Source organism: Schistocerca cancellata, chromosome 4 (genome assembly GCF_023864275.1).
Source record: "Schistocerca cancellata isolate TAMUIC-IGC-003103 chromosome 4, iqSchCanc2.1, whole genome shotgun sequence".
Lineage (NCBI taxonomy): Eukaryota > Metazoa > Arthropoda > Insecta > Orthoptera > Acrididae > Schistocerca > Schistocerca cancellata.
The window spans coordinates 600,887,013-600,903,808 of NC_064629.1; the positions used below are offsets into that span (position 1 = coordinate 600,887,013).

The 16,796-nt window shown below is 39.6% G+C and overlaps 1 protein-coding gene across 1 annotated transcript in view; it reads left to right on the plus strand.

The window, feature by feature from the left end:
- Nucleotides 1-16,796, plus strand: part of LOC126183816 (intermembrane lipid transfer protein VPS13A-like) — a 681,615-nt gene that overhangs the window by 221,849 nt on the left and 442,970 nt on the right. The window contains exon 24 of the mRNA XM_049926066.1: nt 323-557. Coding sequence (XP_049782023.1) covers nt 323-557 — 235 coding nt within the window. The remainder of the gene's footprint in view (nt 1-322; nt 558-16,796) is intronic.

The window sequence follows — 16,796 nt, forward strand, 5'->3', positions numbered from 1 at the left end:
ATTCCAAATCAATATTGTTATTAAGTTGAGAAACATGAGGAAAAAATAAGAGGAATGGAAAAAATTATAATTGGTGAGAATTTTCTTTTACCTCTTTTTGTATAAGTAGTTTGTCATCTATTTCTTCTTGTTCTACTAGTTGAAAATGGCAGCAGTTAAGAAGCCTTTATGTTTATTGTAAGCACATGATATAACCCAAAATTCTGAACTTTGTTGTAGCTGATGGATACATTTTTTACAACTTTACATGGCTTAGCCTTAATAAAGTATGTGTATAACTATATTTTTGCAACTCTAAGTAGCTCTAATTTCATTTATGCAGGAACCAATATTGGAACCACTAAATGCAAGGCTTGACATCAAACGAATGGTTGCCTACCATCATACCATGACTAACTTACCACCCACACCGGGTCCTTATCTACAGCAGCATCGAGATTATCTTCTGTATGATGTAAATGGTGGAATGGAAATTGTACACATCAATCTTGGCCAACGAGATCTTGCAACATTACTTTCAGTATGGAATGACAATTTGACTGAAGGAAAATTAATGGGTAATCAGTTAAACTAATTCTTTTTTCTTCATTTTTTCATGTTAAATAAAAATTACATTCACTTATGCTGCATGCTTTCTCATTTTTGATAGTATATTTCTGTAATGAATTAGTATTTAGTACAATTTAGTGGATTATAGTTAGAACTTCCTCATTGGTTTCTATTTCTAGCATGCTACTGTATTTATATTTTCAGTTTTTCTTGTCTTACCATCAGAATTCATTATGAAATGCTATTAATTAAAACAAAAGTAGAAATGTGTGCATGTTTGTGGTTATTACAAGTGAGTTTGAGACACTCTTGATATACAGATTGGTTTTATTGAATGAATAATATTTGTTATAAGGATAAGTAATAAATTATCAATCATCATTTCAATAATCTGACATTCTAAATGTAATGAAAATGGTGAATGATGATTGAGCATTGTTTACCTTATATATGAATAAATGAACAGTGAACAGGCACTTTAAATATATGCTGGCTGATGGGCTTTCAAACCAGACCACAGATGGGTGATGAAAGTTAAAAACATAAGAAGTTATAGCAACTCTTGTATACCTAGCCATCATCCATCCATCACTTCATCTTTAAGGTTAGCAATGATCTGTCTGTGTTTTTAACCCTTTAACCCCCCCCCCCCTTCCATTCCCCCCCCCCCCCCCCCCCCCCCACTGCCCACACACACACACATACACACTGCCCAAAGTAAGTGAGTCACTCCCTCTGCTGTTACTGTGATCTGTAACACAATACTTATAACTAAAGCCAGACGATGATTTTGAAGTAAAAGTATATGGTGCTGCTGAACTGACTGATGTAAATACCTCTAAATACTCTAGGGAACAGTTGAATATTAATTTTCCAAGCAGCTCTATTCACAGCACATGCTTTGCTCGATGAGAAGGCATAATAGATTGCATTTAATATGACACACTAATTATTAGTTCCTTCATGTTTGGAGAGTGCTACTGTTCTGTAACTACAAACTTAATTAATGAATACATGCTTATCAACTCAAGTAGTTATTAATTAATTAATAATACAGTTAATCAACTTATTATACAATAACAATTCAATACATACCATTATAGCATCTTCGAAATGTCAAGAAGTTTCTCTTACCTCACAGAACAAAGTGTAATATATTTCATGAAATATGTCTTCCTCTGCTTTCTGAAAAAGAGCCGCAGTCATTCAGAACAGGACAGTGATGTATCATAGTATTTGACTATTACACATATTTTGTCGATATCTGCTGGTTTTTGTCTGTAGGCTATCAGTGACTATTCACTCTTATATTGTAAATATCATCATATACCTTAGGATAAAGTATAATTTGCAAAAAATTCTTCTTCAGCCCAAGAATACATCATCCCTAAATTTCATTGTATATAAATGCAAGTAAACATGCATTTTTGCGAATTTTCAGAAGCTGTCATTGTCCATTGCATAATCTATGAGTAATCTGTAGAAAATCAGTGTTTGTGATTTAGTTACTGTAACAAATATTCTGACTAACATATTGTGTTACATTTAGTTTTCCTGTAAAGAGTAGTAGTCCTGTATATTATTTGTATTTATCATAAATTAACTCTGTATTCAAGTTTGCTAACAGCTATAATTAACCTCAAAATGTTATAGGAAACTACTCATTTTTACTACGGATTTCTGTGTTGTCTTAATATAAATTCATTTTCTGTATTTGCTTCAATTCTTATAAGCGATTAGCAACTTCTTAGCTCAACAATTAAAAGATTACCCAAGGCTTTAATTTAAAATCATTTTTTCACTGCCTTGAAATACATTTCACCAGCCAAAATGCAGCCCAACTGTGAATGCTGTTCTCAAACACAGGATGAGTTGGCTGACATTCTTAAGGAGCTGGAAATCACCTTGCTACTGTCAGATGATTGGTAGCTGCTGCAAATAAGTGTGTTGCAAATCTCTTGAGAGTCATCCACCTGTGATACTGGTACCAGAGGTACCTTGAGTATTATCCTCTCCTGTGGATTGTACAGGATCTATTCTTACTTGTCCATTTGACTATGAGTGGGATGTCAATGGTAAATCTAGGCATGTATAGGGTGGAAAGGGACCGAGGAGGACTCAGGGTATCACAGACATGACTGAAAATCTTGGAAGATGCATGTGACCATTGCAATCACAAGAATAAAATTGGCTTTAAAATGGCTAGTTGATCACAAAAAATAGTCACAGGATGTTTCTGGATCCTTTTTTGATTCATTACAGTTTTTTGGCTCTGCCAATCTTCAGATTACCTGGTGACAAATATATTTTTTTACAATCTTACAAAAGTACATACATGTATAAATGGAGCCTCTACACTGAACCACCATACGACAACAAAACCTTCAAGACTTAATGCATAACCTTTGATACAAAGCAAACATACAATATTGACAAGGTTGTCAAATAATGTGAAAAGTGACATAGGTTTTAAAAATCTATACAGCAAAATAAGATTTCACCTAAACATGTGCTACAGACAACCAAGTGAAGTGGCCATTCTCACTTAGGACAACTACACTCATGCTCATAAATTAAGGATGATTGCAGAATGTGGTGCCACACAATGTGGCATTACACAAAACTGGTGCTAATAGCATTGGAACATAGGGAAAACACACGGCACAGATCTGTAAGTCCATGGTACTGGTGATAAGTTGAGAAAACTGTCCTAAAACACATGTGCTACAAAACGCCAGGGGCATACTCTGAATCATGTGGTCGAGCAGCTGCTGGGGTATAGCTTCCCATTCTTGCACAAGTGCCCATTGGAGTTCCTGAAGTGCCCTAGGGGCTTGAAGATGTGCAGCGATACATCAACTGAGAGCATCGCAGATGTGCTCGATGGGGTTTAGGTCTGGAGAATACGCAGGCCACTCCGTTCACCTGATATCTTCTGTTTCAAGGTACTCCTCCATGATGGCAGCTCAGTGGGGCCATGAATTATCATCCATCTGGGGGAAGGCTGGACCCACTGCACCCCTGAAAAGGCAGACATACTGGTGCAAAATGACGTCCCGATACAGCTGACCTGTTATAGTTCCTCTGTCAAAGACTTGCAGAGGTGTCATAATCCCACCCCACACCATAAAACCACGACTTCCATACAGGTCCCTTTCAAGTACATTAAGGGGTTGGTATCTGGTTCCTGGTTCATGCCAGATGAAAACCTGGCAAGAATCACTGTTCAGACTATACCTGGATTCATCTGTGAACATAACCTGGGGCCACTGTTCCAATGATCATATACTGTGTTCTTGACACCAGGCTTTCTGTGCTCTTCTGTGATCAGGGGTCAGTGGAATGCACCTTGCAGGTCTCTGGATGAATAAACCATGTCTCTTCAGTCATATGTAGACTGTACGTCTGGAGACAACTGTTCCAGTGGCTGCGGTAAGGTCCCAAGCAAGGCTACCTGCAGTACTCCGTGGTCATCTGCGAGCACTGATGGTAAGATATTGGTCTTCTTGTGGTGTTGTACACTGTGGGCATCCCATACTGTAGCACTTGGACACGTTTCCTGTCTACTGTAATTGTTGCCATGATTTTGAGATCACACTTTTTGGCACGTGGAGGGCCCGTGCTATGACCTTCTGTGTTTGACCAGCCTCCAGTTGCCCTAGTATTCTACCCCTCATAACGTCATCAAAATGTGTTCTTTGAGCCATTTTCAACACACAGTCACCATTAGCACATCTGAAAATGTCTGCACACCTACTTGCTTCACCGTACTCTGACATGCACCAACACATCTCTGTGTATGCGGACTGCTGCCAGCACCACCGTGCGACGACCACAGGTCAAATGCACTACATGGTCATACCCCAAGGTGATTTAAACCCGCAAACTGCCCACCAGAGCATTGTTTCACCATGTGTTAGCATTATCCTGAATTTATGAGCATGAGTGTAGTTGGTGCTAGGTGGTGTGCGCTCTGTGGCACTGCCATCGTGGTTGATATGTCATTACAAATATAAATAAAATTATCAATTACAAACTTTGTACAATTTTTCGTGAAGAGTAATATACATTTTTTTTTTTTTTTTTTTTGAAATTGAAGAGTCAAGGCCTACTTGAATAAAAGGCACCATGAGAACAGAGGCAACTTACAAGTGACATGTTTTTCATTAAGCATGTTTATGTAAAACATCAGATTAAAACCTGCGTCATGAGGTAAAGAGTTCAAAATGAACCATGAAGTGTACAATTGTGGCAGTGTTGTCATGGCTGATACATCGGACAACTTTAATGTAACATGCTTTTTTATTAAACATCAGACTAAAACCTGTTGGGACCCTTGCTGTTCATGTTGTACATTAATGACCTTGCAGACAATGTTATCTATAACCTCAGACTTTTTGCAGGTGATCCAGCACTTTCTTACATAAACTGCATAAACTTTCAGTCAGTTCTTGATAATATTTCAAATTGGTGCAAAGATTGGCAACTTGCTTTAAATGTTCAGAAATGTAAAATTGTACACTTCACAAAACAAAAAAACTTATCACTATAATTTCAATGAGTCACTGTTAGAATCAGCCAACTCTACAAATATCTGGGTGTAACACTTTGTAGGGACATGAAATGGAATGATTAAACAGGTCCAGTTGTCAGTAAAGCAGGTGGTAGACTTCTGTTTATTGGTAGAATAGTGGGGAGGTGCCATCTACATCTACATCTACATCCATACTGCGCAAGCCACCTGATGGTGTGTGGCGGAGGGTACCTTGAGCACCTCTATCGGTTCTCCCTTCTATTCCAGTCTTGTATTGTTTGTGGAAAGAAAGATTGTCTGTATGCCTCTGTGTGGGCTCTAATCTCTCTGATCTTATCCTCATGGTCTCTTCACGATATATACGTTGGAGGGAGCAATACTGCTTGACTCCTCAGTGAAGGTATGTTATTGAAACTTCAACAAAAGCCCGTACTGAGCTACTGAGTGTCTCTCTTGCAGAGTCTTCCACTGGATTTTATCTATCATCTCCGTAACACTTTCGCAATTACTAAATGATCCTGTAATGAAGTGCGCTGCTCTCCATTGGACCTTCTCTATCTCTTCTATCAACCCTATCTGGTACAGATCCCACACCGGTGAGCAGTATTCAAGCAGTGGGCGAACAAGTGTACTGTAACATACTTCTTTTGTTTTCAGATTGCATTTCCTTAGGATTCTTCCAATGAATCTCAGTCTGGCATCTGCTTTACCAACGATCAACTTTATATGATCATTTCATTTTAAATCACTCCTAATGCCTACTCCCAGATAATTTATGGAATTAACTGCTTCCAGTTGCTGACCTGCTATATTGTAGCTAAATGATAAAAGATCTTTCTTTCTATGTATTTGCAGCACATTACACTTGTCTACATTAAGATCCAATTGCAATTCCCTGCACCATGCATCAATTCGTTGCAGATCCTCCTGCATTTCAGTACACTTTTCCATTGTTACAACCTCTCAATATACCACAGTATCATCCGCAAAGAGCCTCAGTGAACTTCCAATGTTATCCATAAGGTCATTTATGTATATTGTGAATAGCAACGGTCCTACGACACTCCCCTGCAGCACACCTGAAATCACTCTTACTTCGAAAGACTTCTCTCCATTGAGAATGCAATGCTGCGTTCTGTTATCTAGAAACTCTTCAATCCAATCGCACAACTGGTCAGATAATCCATATGCTCTTACTTTGTTCATTAAACGACTGTGGGGAACTCTATCAAATGCCTTGCAGAAGTCAAGAAACTCGGCATCTACCTGGGAACCCGTGTCTGACAAGGGGGAGGCCTCAGACACGGCCAACCGATTCGGCTCAGATTTGGTAGGTCGCTTGTGTACAGCCTAAAATGAAGGAATCTAAGATATTTTGGGTCAACACCCTCGCGTTTTTGAGAAAATCACCCCTAAAGGTTATGACGAGCGATCGACTCAAAGTTGGCGGGATCAATAGATAATTGTAAATAGAGCATTTTTCATCACCAGGTATGGGGTCCGAAAACACATACTTTTCCAGAAATTGAGGTAAGAAACTTTTACAACTATTGCGTCTGTACCCACATGGTCAACGCTTTTCACCGACAGCACCGATAGTGCAACGGCCAAGGTAACTGGATGCAAATCTCGAAGAAACGTAGTGAATGTTATTCTTTTGGTTTGTATTTTTCCATATCTCAATTGATATGGATAGGAGGGTTAATAAGGTAAGTAAATCAACAAGAAATGATAGTAAGGCAGGCAAATAAATTTCTCAAACCTCTTCGGATAGTAAACAACTAGAATGTTACTCCAGGTCACTTTACAACGGCTCTTCCAGTCACTGTTACGTGTCCTCACTTTTCTTCAAACAGCTAGATGGATGGTACCTGTCATATAAACATTCGAAACAAATATACTCATGGCACCAAGAGCATCTAATGAATGCAATCTTTCGACAGCTACACTGTTCCTTCCCTATGATATGACGAAGAGGCAACTGGGACAACATAACTCTCCCCGCGTGCATTCTATCCCATGCCTCGCTGTAAACAAGTGTCGCACGGGTGGCTATCTGTGATCCCTCGTGAGGAAATCGCAGCACTTTTACTCGGAGCTGTTTTCATGTGATAAGACTTAAAAGTTTAATACTTTACTAACTCACGGCGTTTGGGAAATTAGTTTGCCTACCTTATTATTATCATTCCTTATTGATTTACTTGCCTTGTTAACCCTCCTATTCCTATCAATTGAGATATGGAAAAATACAAACGAGAAGAATAACATCCGCTAGGTTTCTTCGAGATTCGAACCCGGGTTTTCCGATTCCGAGTCAGTTACCTTGGCTGTTGCGCTATCGGCGCTGTCGGTGACAGGCGTTAACCATGTGGGTACAGACGTGGCAGTTGTAAAAGTTTCTTACCTCGATTTCTGGAAAAGTATGCGTTTTCGGACCCCATACCTGATGATGGAAAATGCTCTATTTACAATTATCTATCAATCCCGCCAATTTTGAGTCGATTGCTCGTCATAACCTTTAGGGGTGATTTTCTCAAAAACATGGAGTTGTTGACCCAAAATATATAGATTCCTTCGTTTTAGGTTTTACACAAGTGACCTGCAAAATCTGAGCCGAATCGGTTGGCCGTCTCTGAGGCCTTCCCCTTGTGAGTCTCGTGGGTGAATAGCACGAGCTGGGTTTCACACGATCGCCTTTTTTGAAACCCATCCTGATTCCTACAGAGTAGATTTCTAGTCTCCAGAAAAGTCATTATACTCAAACATAATTCGTGGTCCAAAATTCTACAACTGATCGACGTTAGAGATATAGGTCTATTGTGCTGCACATGTGTTTGATGTCCCTTCTTGAAAATGGGGATGACCTGTGCACTTTTCCAATCTTTTGGAATGCTACACTCTTCTAGAGACCTACGGTACACTGCCGCAAGAAGGGGGGCAAGTTCCTTCACATACTCTGTGTAAAATCAAACTGGTATCCCATCAGTTCCAGCGGCCTTTCCTCTTTTGAGCGATTTTAATTGTTTTTCTATCCCTCTGTCATCTATTTCGATATCTACCATTTTGTCATCTGTCCGACAATCTAGAGAAGGAACTACGGTGCAGTCTTCCTCTGTGAAACAGCTTTAGAAAAAGACATTTAGCATCTCGGCCTTTAGTCTGTCATCCTCTGTTTCAGTACCATTTTGGTCACAGAGTGTCTGGACATTTTGTTTTGATCCACCTACCGCTTTGACATAAGACCAAAATTTCTTAGAATTTTCTGCCAAGTCAGTACATAGAACATTACTTTTGTGTCATCAGTCTACAAAGGAGATAGCTTACAAATAACTCATGTGACTGTTTCTAGAATATTGCTCAAGTGTGTGGGACCCATACCAAATAGCACTAACAAAGGTGTTGTGTGTGTACAGAGAAGGGCAGCACAAATGTTCATCGGTTTGTTTGGCCCACGGGAGAGTGTCACAGAGATACTGAAGGAACTGAACTGGAAGGTTCTTGAAGATAGACATACACTGTCCTGAGAAAGTCAATTAACAAATTTTCAAGTACTGGCTTTAAATGATGACTCTAGGAATATACTACAACCCCCTACACTCACATTGGAATTGTGAGGATAAAATTAGGACAATTACTGCATTCAAACAATAATTCCTCCCATCCTCAAATGTGAATGGAACAAGAAGAAACCCTAATAACTGGTACGGTAGGATGTACCCTCCGCCAGTGATGTATCCTCTGCCAGTGGTTTGTAGAGTATAGATGTAGACATAGATAATTATCAGTTTTGGATGCAAGTACATGAATCAGATTCAAGTACATATTAGCATTGTTATTTTAACATACATATGTCATTTTGAAGAGAAACACCAAAAGTTTTTTTCATGTATACTGCCACAGCGTAGTTTGGTAATTCGCTGATAGTCAGTGCTAGTCACAAACATGGTGAGTCCAGGTGCAGAACGAGATTCTTTGTGTTGGAGTTTGACAAAAACAAGTGTACTACAGCTGTTCAATGGATGTTGAGAACCAAGTACAGTAAGAAGCCACCAACAATGAAGGCCATTTACCACTCGCACAACCAATTTGTTGTGACAGGTTGCTTGTGCCCAGCAAAGAGAAGCGGATGTTCCAGTGTGAGTGAAGTGAATGTGGAGCGTGTATGAGAGACATTCATAAGGAGTCCAAAGAAATCAGTGAGTCATGCATACCGTGAACTTGAAATGGCTCCAGTGACAGTGTGGAAAGTCCTGCGACAGATGCCATCTATGAAACCATTCAACTTGGAGCTAGTGCCGAAGCTCAATGATGAAGACAAAGACAAGCATTTTGAGTCTTGTTTGCAGTTGGAACAATTGAATGAGTATGGGGATGGCATTGTTGATTGCTTAATTTTTAGCGGCGAAGCCACTTTTCACACTAATGGGTAAGTGAACAGGCATAGTTGTTGAATCTGAGGTACAAAGCATCCACACAAATGCACTGAATGTGAGCGTGATTCTCCAAAGGTAAATGTTTTTTGTGCCTTGCCACGTTGAAAACTGTATGGGCCATTCTTCTTCACCAAGAGCACTGTCACTAGATATTCCTACTTGGACATGTTGCAACAATGGCTGATGCCTCAAATGCAATTGGACTCTCTGTTCATCTTTCAGCATGATGGAGCTCCACTCCATTATCATCGTGAAGTTCGTGGGTACCTGAATACGGAGCTTGTGGGCATTCTAATAATAATGATGAAATGATGTTGGCCCTCGACTATGTACCCTCTGACTCAGTGTTGAAATATTAAAAGTTTCAGCTGATTGCACATTGTATAGGGGCTGGCATACATACTTGCTGCAATACAAGCCAAATACTGCTGAGTCTACAGTATATAATATGAATAGACACATGAATTGGATGGTTGACAGTTCCTATCACTCGGAAATTGTGAATTTTGAACGTACATAGACATTTATAAATGAAAGATTGCAATTAAATCAATTCTGCAGGCACTATTTTAATCACTTTAAATGATGCAAACGATAGCAGAAGTACTTTTGAGAAGGCCCTTTATTACTGTAAAACACTTATTGGTGTCGATGGTCCAGCAATTAAATAAAATATAAGTTGATTAACAAGGAAACAATAGATTACTTCTGCATGTAATTACTTATGAGCAACAACATAGCTCTCAAGATATTCACTTTTAAACGCATACTACGTCTTCACTGCAGATGCCACGGAAATCTCACAATTGCACAAGTCAGCACTATGAAATCTTTCTATCTACCGCAACCATGCGCAAACTGCTCCACTCTCCAAGTCTTTCCCGTGACTGTACGTCCATCGCGCCGTACTATCCAAGACTCTTCCATATCCTATCCTGTACTCTTCTCCCACTTCCATCCAGTCTCCACATTCACGAGTGCTGTGATTGGCTAGATCGCTCCTGCCGTGTCTACAAGCCAATGCACACTCACAAACATAATGACACACATTCAGGATACTGGATTTACATTTAAATAACTTGAAATTAAATAAATATTCCTATGGCTGGACCATAAACGTGCTCTAACACACATTATTAAATACATAAACAAATTAAATAAACATATATCAAAGGAATAGAACATACGTAAGCCAGTAGCCTAATTTGACAAATTTCTTCATGAATAGTATATATCAGATATAAACAAAAACATTGAGGAATAAATATATTTATAAGCATGCTGCTATCATTTTTTCTTGTAATTGTGGAGTCAAACTGCCTATTGGCTTCTGTCTCGGGTTCTTTGGCTGACGTTCATCTAATAATTTATTATTAGACATTAGGTTAATATATATAATACTGAATTTTACACTCATATAATACAATTTCCTTTAGGCACACACAAAGGCTGCTATTCAGGCAGCAAATAAACTATCAACCCACAACCCGAGCCAGAAAAGAGGCATGATTAATACGCTCGTAACACGAGCAGGGTGAATATGTGAGCTGCAGCATCTCAGGCACGAAATGCAACACCTGAAAAGTGTTCTGAGGTGCAATGGGTACTCCACAAATTATATTGGAAGTGTAACAGAGCCAAACACTCAGCGAAGTAAGGAATCAGAAAATAAATATCGGGTTGGCCTTTCTGCCATAAATTCCCAGAGTGACAGACAGAATCAGTTGTATATTGCGCAAACATGGCCTAAAGACGATTTTCAAACTGACAAGGAAGATCAAAAAGTGTCTTAGACTGGCAAAGGAGAAAAGGGACCCACCTGCAATGTCGGGAACATACCATATACCACGCACATACAGAAAAGTTTATGTCAGAATGACTGGACTATCAATCAACACCAGGATCAAAGAACATAAGTGATATTGCAGGTGGACAAATTGGCCGTGGCAGAACACACACTGAGTGGGACCGACCACATAATAAAATTCGCTGACACGGAAGTTCTGGCTGTAGAGAAGCACTATCACACATGCTTGTTCAGAGAAGCTATAGAAATACAAAAACACGTGAACAGCTTCAACAAGAAAGAGGAAAGCCTTAAGGTAAATGGATTCTGGCTTCCCGTACTGCAGCGAACAACCGTCACAGGTAGCAAGAGGAGAACGACACCAGAAATGACCACAGAGAAGCCCTTGGACGTTGGCGCGCCAGGTAGATATAGTCTGCGGCCACGAGCTCTGCTCCAGTTCACCATCGGCAATGGAGGGTGAAGCTTTGACAATGCCAGCCACTCGTGCTGGCGAAACATCAGTAAAATCATTAGATGAACGTTGGCCGAAGAACCCCAGACAGAAGCCAATAGGAAGTTTGTCAACAAGTGGTCACGAAAGCCTTAACAATTTTGTAACTGTGGAGTACTTATGGACTGAGTTGATCGATAGTAATTGGATACTTTGACCTCCAATAACTCGTGTACTATTTAAGTTACATGCCTGTAATTTATACCAATTTAGGTTTACACTAATAGCTTCCTAAAGACACATTGACCGACAAAATCAGATGAACCATTTAGATTTTGGAAATTCGTTGCTGGGTGTTACTTGTATAATTTATCATCAAATACTAAACTTTAAACTAATAAAGATCTTGAAAATCTGATTACACCATCAGGATCGTTGTGCAAACAATGGTAATGTACATGTTTCTTTTTGAGGTATCATGATTCATCTGTCTACTATTAATTTCTATACTAACTATGAAGTGCCTGCCATTAAGGTTTCATGAAGTCCGCCATCTTTGGCACTCCCGGCATCTCTCCTTCATCGACACAGCATCATCATGGAATTCCCAGCCACTTGCTCAGCTGGACCATGTGGTCCGACCATTGTGCAGCATCATGCAGTTGCTAACAAGCCACGGTTTGCTGAGCAGCCTGAGCGGTCTTGCCAACTCTGAACTTACAATATTTTCAAGGCGCCACAACTCGCCTGTTACCCTATAAGCTGCTGCATTGATGGATCGGCTGTGCTACAGAAGGTGACAACTGTTTCATGAAATGGCCTCCCCAATCATGAGATCTCACTCCGTGTGACTTTTTGACTTTTTTCTGGGGGGGGGGGGGGGGGGGGGCACATTAAAGATCTGGTGTATGTACTGCCTCTACTACATCGTGTAGCAGAGCTCCGAGAGAGAGTACGGGAAGTGACTGCCACAGTCGACGATGCCATGCTGGGATGAGTATGGCAAGAATTCAATTACTGTATTGACATCTGTGGGCTCACTCATGGTTCATATATCGAATTTTTGTAAAAAAAACTTCCAGAGTTTCTCTTCAAAAATGCAATATGTATGACATCTGTACAATGTTTAGTTCTTGTTCAATAAATAATTGAAAGTGTTCTCAGACTTTATATACACGCTGTATATAATTACCCGATTTTTGTACCTACTGCACGAGCTACACAGACACATTTTTATTCCTGTTCTTCCTTACATAAGAACACATCCTGAATTTACTACATATCAATCTATGTACATTTTAATTCAACATCACTTTATGCCTATTTTAAATTTTTTTTCATTTAGTATGTATTCATTAACTGAATAGACAGGGACTTTCAGTAACCGATAGTTTAAGCAGTGCATTTGGACATGTCCGAAAGAACAGATATCATCTTCATATAGATAAGGCTTACTGGCCAATGATCTTCTTCAGTGCCGGATGCACTCACATTGCTCAAACTCTTACAGGAATTGGTAGATTGAATGCCTCAAGTAATGAGTATAGTGGGCAGGGGCACTACAAATGTAGTGCATGCACAGTAAGTTGGAAATGTGGGTCTCACGGGGAGCATGCCAGGGATAAGTCCCTGTGGTTGCACTATCATCTGTGTCCTCAATGGCTCACTCGGATAGAGCGTCTGCTATGTAAGCATGAGATCCTGGGTTCAAGTCCCTGTCCGGTTCACACATTTTCAACTGGCCCCCTGTTGATATTTTATCAATGCTGTAAGCAGCAAATTTCATTGTAATTTCATTCTTTGAGAGCTGCAAGATCACCTTCATATTCATATACCATACTCGTGGGCTCCACTCATCATACTTCATCCTTCTTCCAAAAATGGTTCAAATGGCTCTGAGCACTATGGGACTTAACATCTGAGATAATCGGTCCGCTAGAACTTAGAACTACTTAAACCTAACTAACCTAAGGACACTACACACATCTATGCCCGAGGCGGGATTCGAACCTGTGACTGTAGCACTCACGCGGGTTCCAGACTGAAGCGCCTAGAACCGCTCCGCCCCACACTGGCCAGCCATCCTTCTTCCAGTTTCTGGTGTATCATCCCAATGTTGTCCCTCACCTATACTGTAATGACGGACACCACCACAGTGCACTGGAACTGCTTGCTGATTGATATACATTGTCTTTTTTCATACCTTCAACTGCCTCATTTTATAGGGCCTGCACTATTTGGTACTGTAATCACGCCGTGGTGTTCAACTTTCTATGCATCAATGGGAGACCTCTGGAAACATGCCTACACACTTTTATTCATTTCCACCTAGTAGTTAATGTGCTATGTTACTTTATCTTGTTCTTAAGTTTTGTGGAATAGTGTATTTGGTTTTTTAGTAATGAAACCAACTCTACAGTTTTACAATGACAGCTTTAGTTCTTTCCGTTCTCATTCATATTTCAAATATGTCCAAGTTTTCTTTATGAATAAATCTGCCTTATATTAATTTCAGTGAGAATCAAATCAAGTACTGTTCCAAAGGAAACACAATATTTGCTAAACATTCACGTCAGCAGTGTGTTGTGTTTATGCTGTGAAGATCGTAATATCAGAATGCTGTATGTGAACTATTAATCTCTTTGTTGGGCTGGAAGATAGTAAAATTTGTCAGTTCCATCCAAATGAAAACTTTATTGATTTATTTGCTGCCTGAATAGCAGCCTTTGTGTGTGCCTAAAGGAAATTGTATGATATGTGTGTAAAATTCAGTATTATACATATTATCCTAATGTCTAATAATGTGACAATAAAAATTCTAGAATAACAGAAATTCTGGGATTGAAATAATAAACAAAGACTCATCTATAGTTCGTACACATAACAGCACAGTGACCTAATTAAATGTTGTGAGGTACTTCTCTTTTTCTCTTTTTGCTGAAATCAACCACCTGATTTAAAACAGAAAAAATGATGCCATGTCCCCTGTACCTATACCTGTTTTTACCACAACCTTGCAAACCTCTCTATCAATAAGCTAGATTTTTAGCATGAATTCGTTCCTGAGACTGTGTTTACCATGAGATCACAAACTGCATTTTATAATGTTGACAATGATAAATTTTTTAAACCCTTTTTTCCTAATTTACTACCCTCTGTTTATTTACAGTGATCAAATCTCCTTTACCAGCTAACATTAGAATAAGAACAGTTGATATTCTAACATCCATTATGACTATTATTACCAAATACTTCCACTCTATTGTACCTGAAACATGTGACAAATTGAATCTAACGTAAAATAATGCTGTATTACACAATGTTTAAAAACAAATTGACAATCAGTAATCATACAGATATACAACATGTTGTATCTATACTCACTTAGTCATGTGGAGTGAATTACTCTGAAGGGCAACAGGTTCAAAATCTCATCTTCAGCAAAATATAAATTCAATTTAATTGCATAGATAAAAAATCTACTCACCAAGTGGTGGCAGACCATGGGCATAAAAGAAGGTTATAATTAGGCAACCTTTCAGAGCCAGTGGCCCTTCTCCAGGCAGTAGATTTGAAGGGGAGGGAAGAGGGGGTGAAGGAAAAGAAGTGGAGAGGTTTAGGAAAAGGGGTAGATTTTGGAAAAGTCACCCAGAACCATGGGTCAGTGGAGACTTACTGGATGGAATGAGAAGGAAAGACTGATTGTTGGGGATTACACCGGACGAGATTTGAAAAACTGAGAGCTTAAAGATGGAAGACTAGGTAATATGCAAAACAGAGTTTACTGCTAAAACATTGTTTATCTACATCTACATTTATACTCTGCAAGCCACCCAATGGTGTGTGGTGGAGGGCACTTTAAGTTACCTCCCTTTCCTGTTCCAGTCACATATGGTTCGCGGGAAGAACGACTACCAGAAAGCCTCCATGCATGCTCGAATCTCTCTAATTTTACATTCGTGATCTCCTCAGGAGGTATAAGTTGGGGGAAGCAATATATTCAATACCTCATCCAGAAACACACTCTCTCAAAACCTGGACAGCAAGCTACACCATGATGCAGAGCACCTCTCTTGCAGAGTCTGCCACTTGACTTTGCCTCACATCTCCGTAACACTATCACGCTTACCAAATAACCCTGTGATGAAACGCACCACTTTTCTTTGGATCTTCTCTATGTCCTCTGTCAACCTGACCTGGTATGGATCCCACACTGGTGAGCAATACTCAAGTATAGGTCAAACGAGTGTTTTGTAAGCCACCTCCTTTGTTGATGGACTACATTTTCTAAGGACTCTCCCAATGAATCTCAACCTGGCACCCACCTTACCAACAATTAATTTTATATGATCATTCCACTTTAAATCATTCCGTACGCATACTCCCAGATATTTTACAGAAGTAACTGCTACCAGTGTTTGTTCCACTATCATATAACCATACAATAAAGGAGCCTTATTTCTATGTATTTGCAATACATAACATTTGTAATTAATAAGAGTGAAGAGCTAAGTGCATTTCATGTAACAGATGTGGGAGGGCAAAAAATAGACAGGTAAGGAAGTGAAAGATGTAGAAAACCAAAGTGGAGTGAAGAAAGGAGCAGTTTCTGTGAAGAAATGCTAAGAAAGAAGAAATTAACATAAATTAAGGCCAGGTGGGTGGTGAGAACCAAGGACATGTTGCAGTACTATTTCTCAGCTGTGGAGTTCTGAGAAACCGTTGTCTGCTGGGGAGAATCCAGATGGAACGTGTGGTGAAGGAGGCACAAGGTCACAATTGTCACATTGTAGAGCATGCTGTGCAACAAGATATTGTGTGTTGCCAGTACACTCCCTCTGCCTATGCCCATGCATCCCAACTGATAATTTGGTGGTAGTCATGCCAATGTAAAAGGCCGAACAGCACTTACATAATATCTGGTATATGACATGTTGTTTCACAGTTGGCTCTCCCTTTGATAGCATATGTTTTGCCTCTTACAGGGCTATTATAAGTGGTGGTAAGAATCTGCATAGGGCAACTCTTGCTGCAGGGATG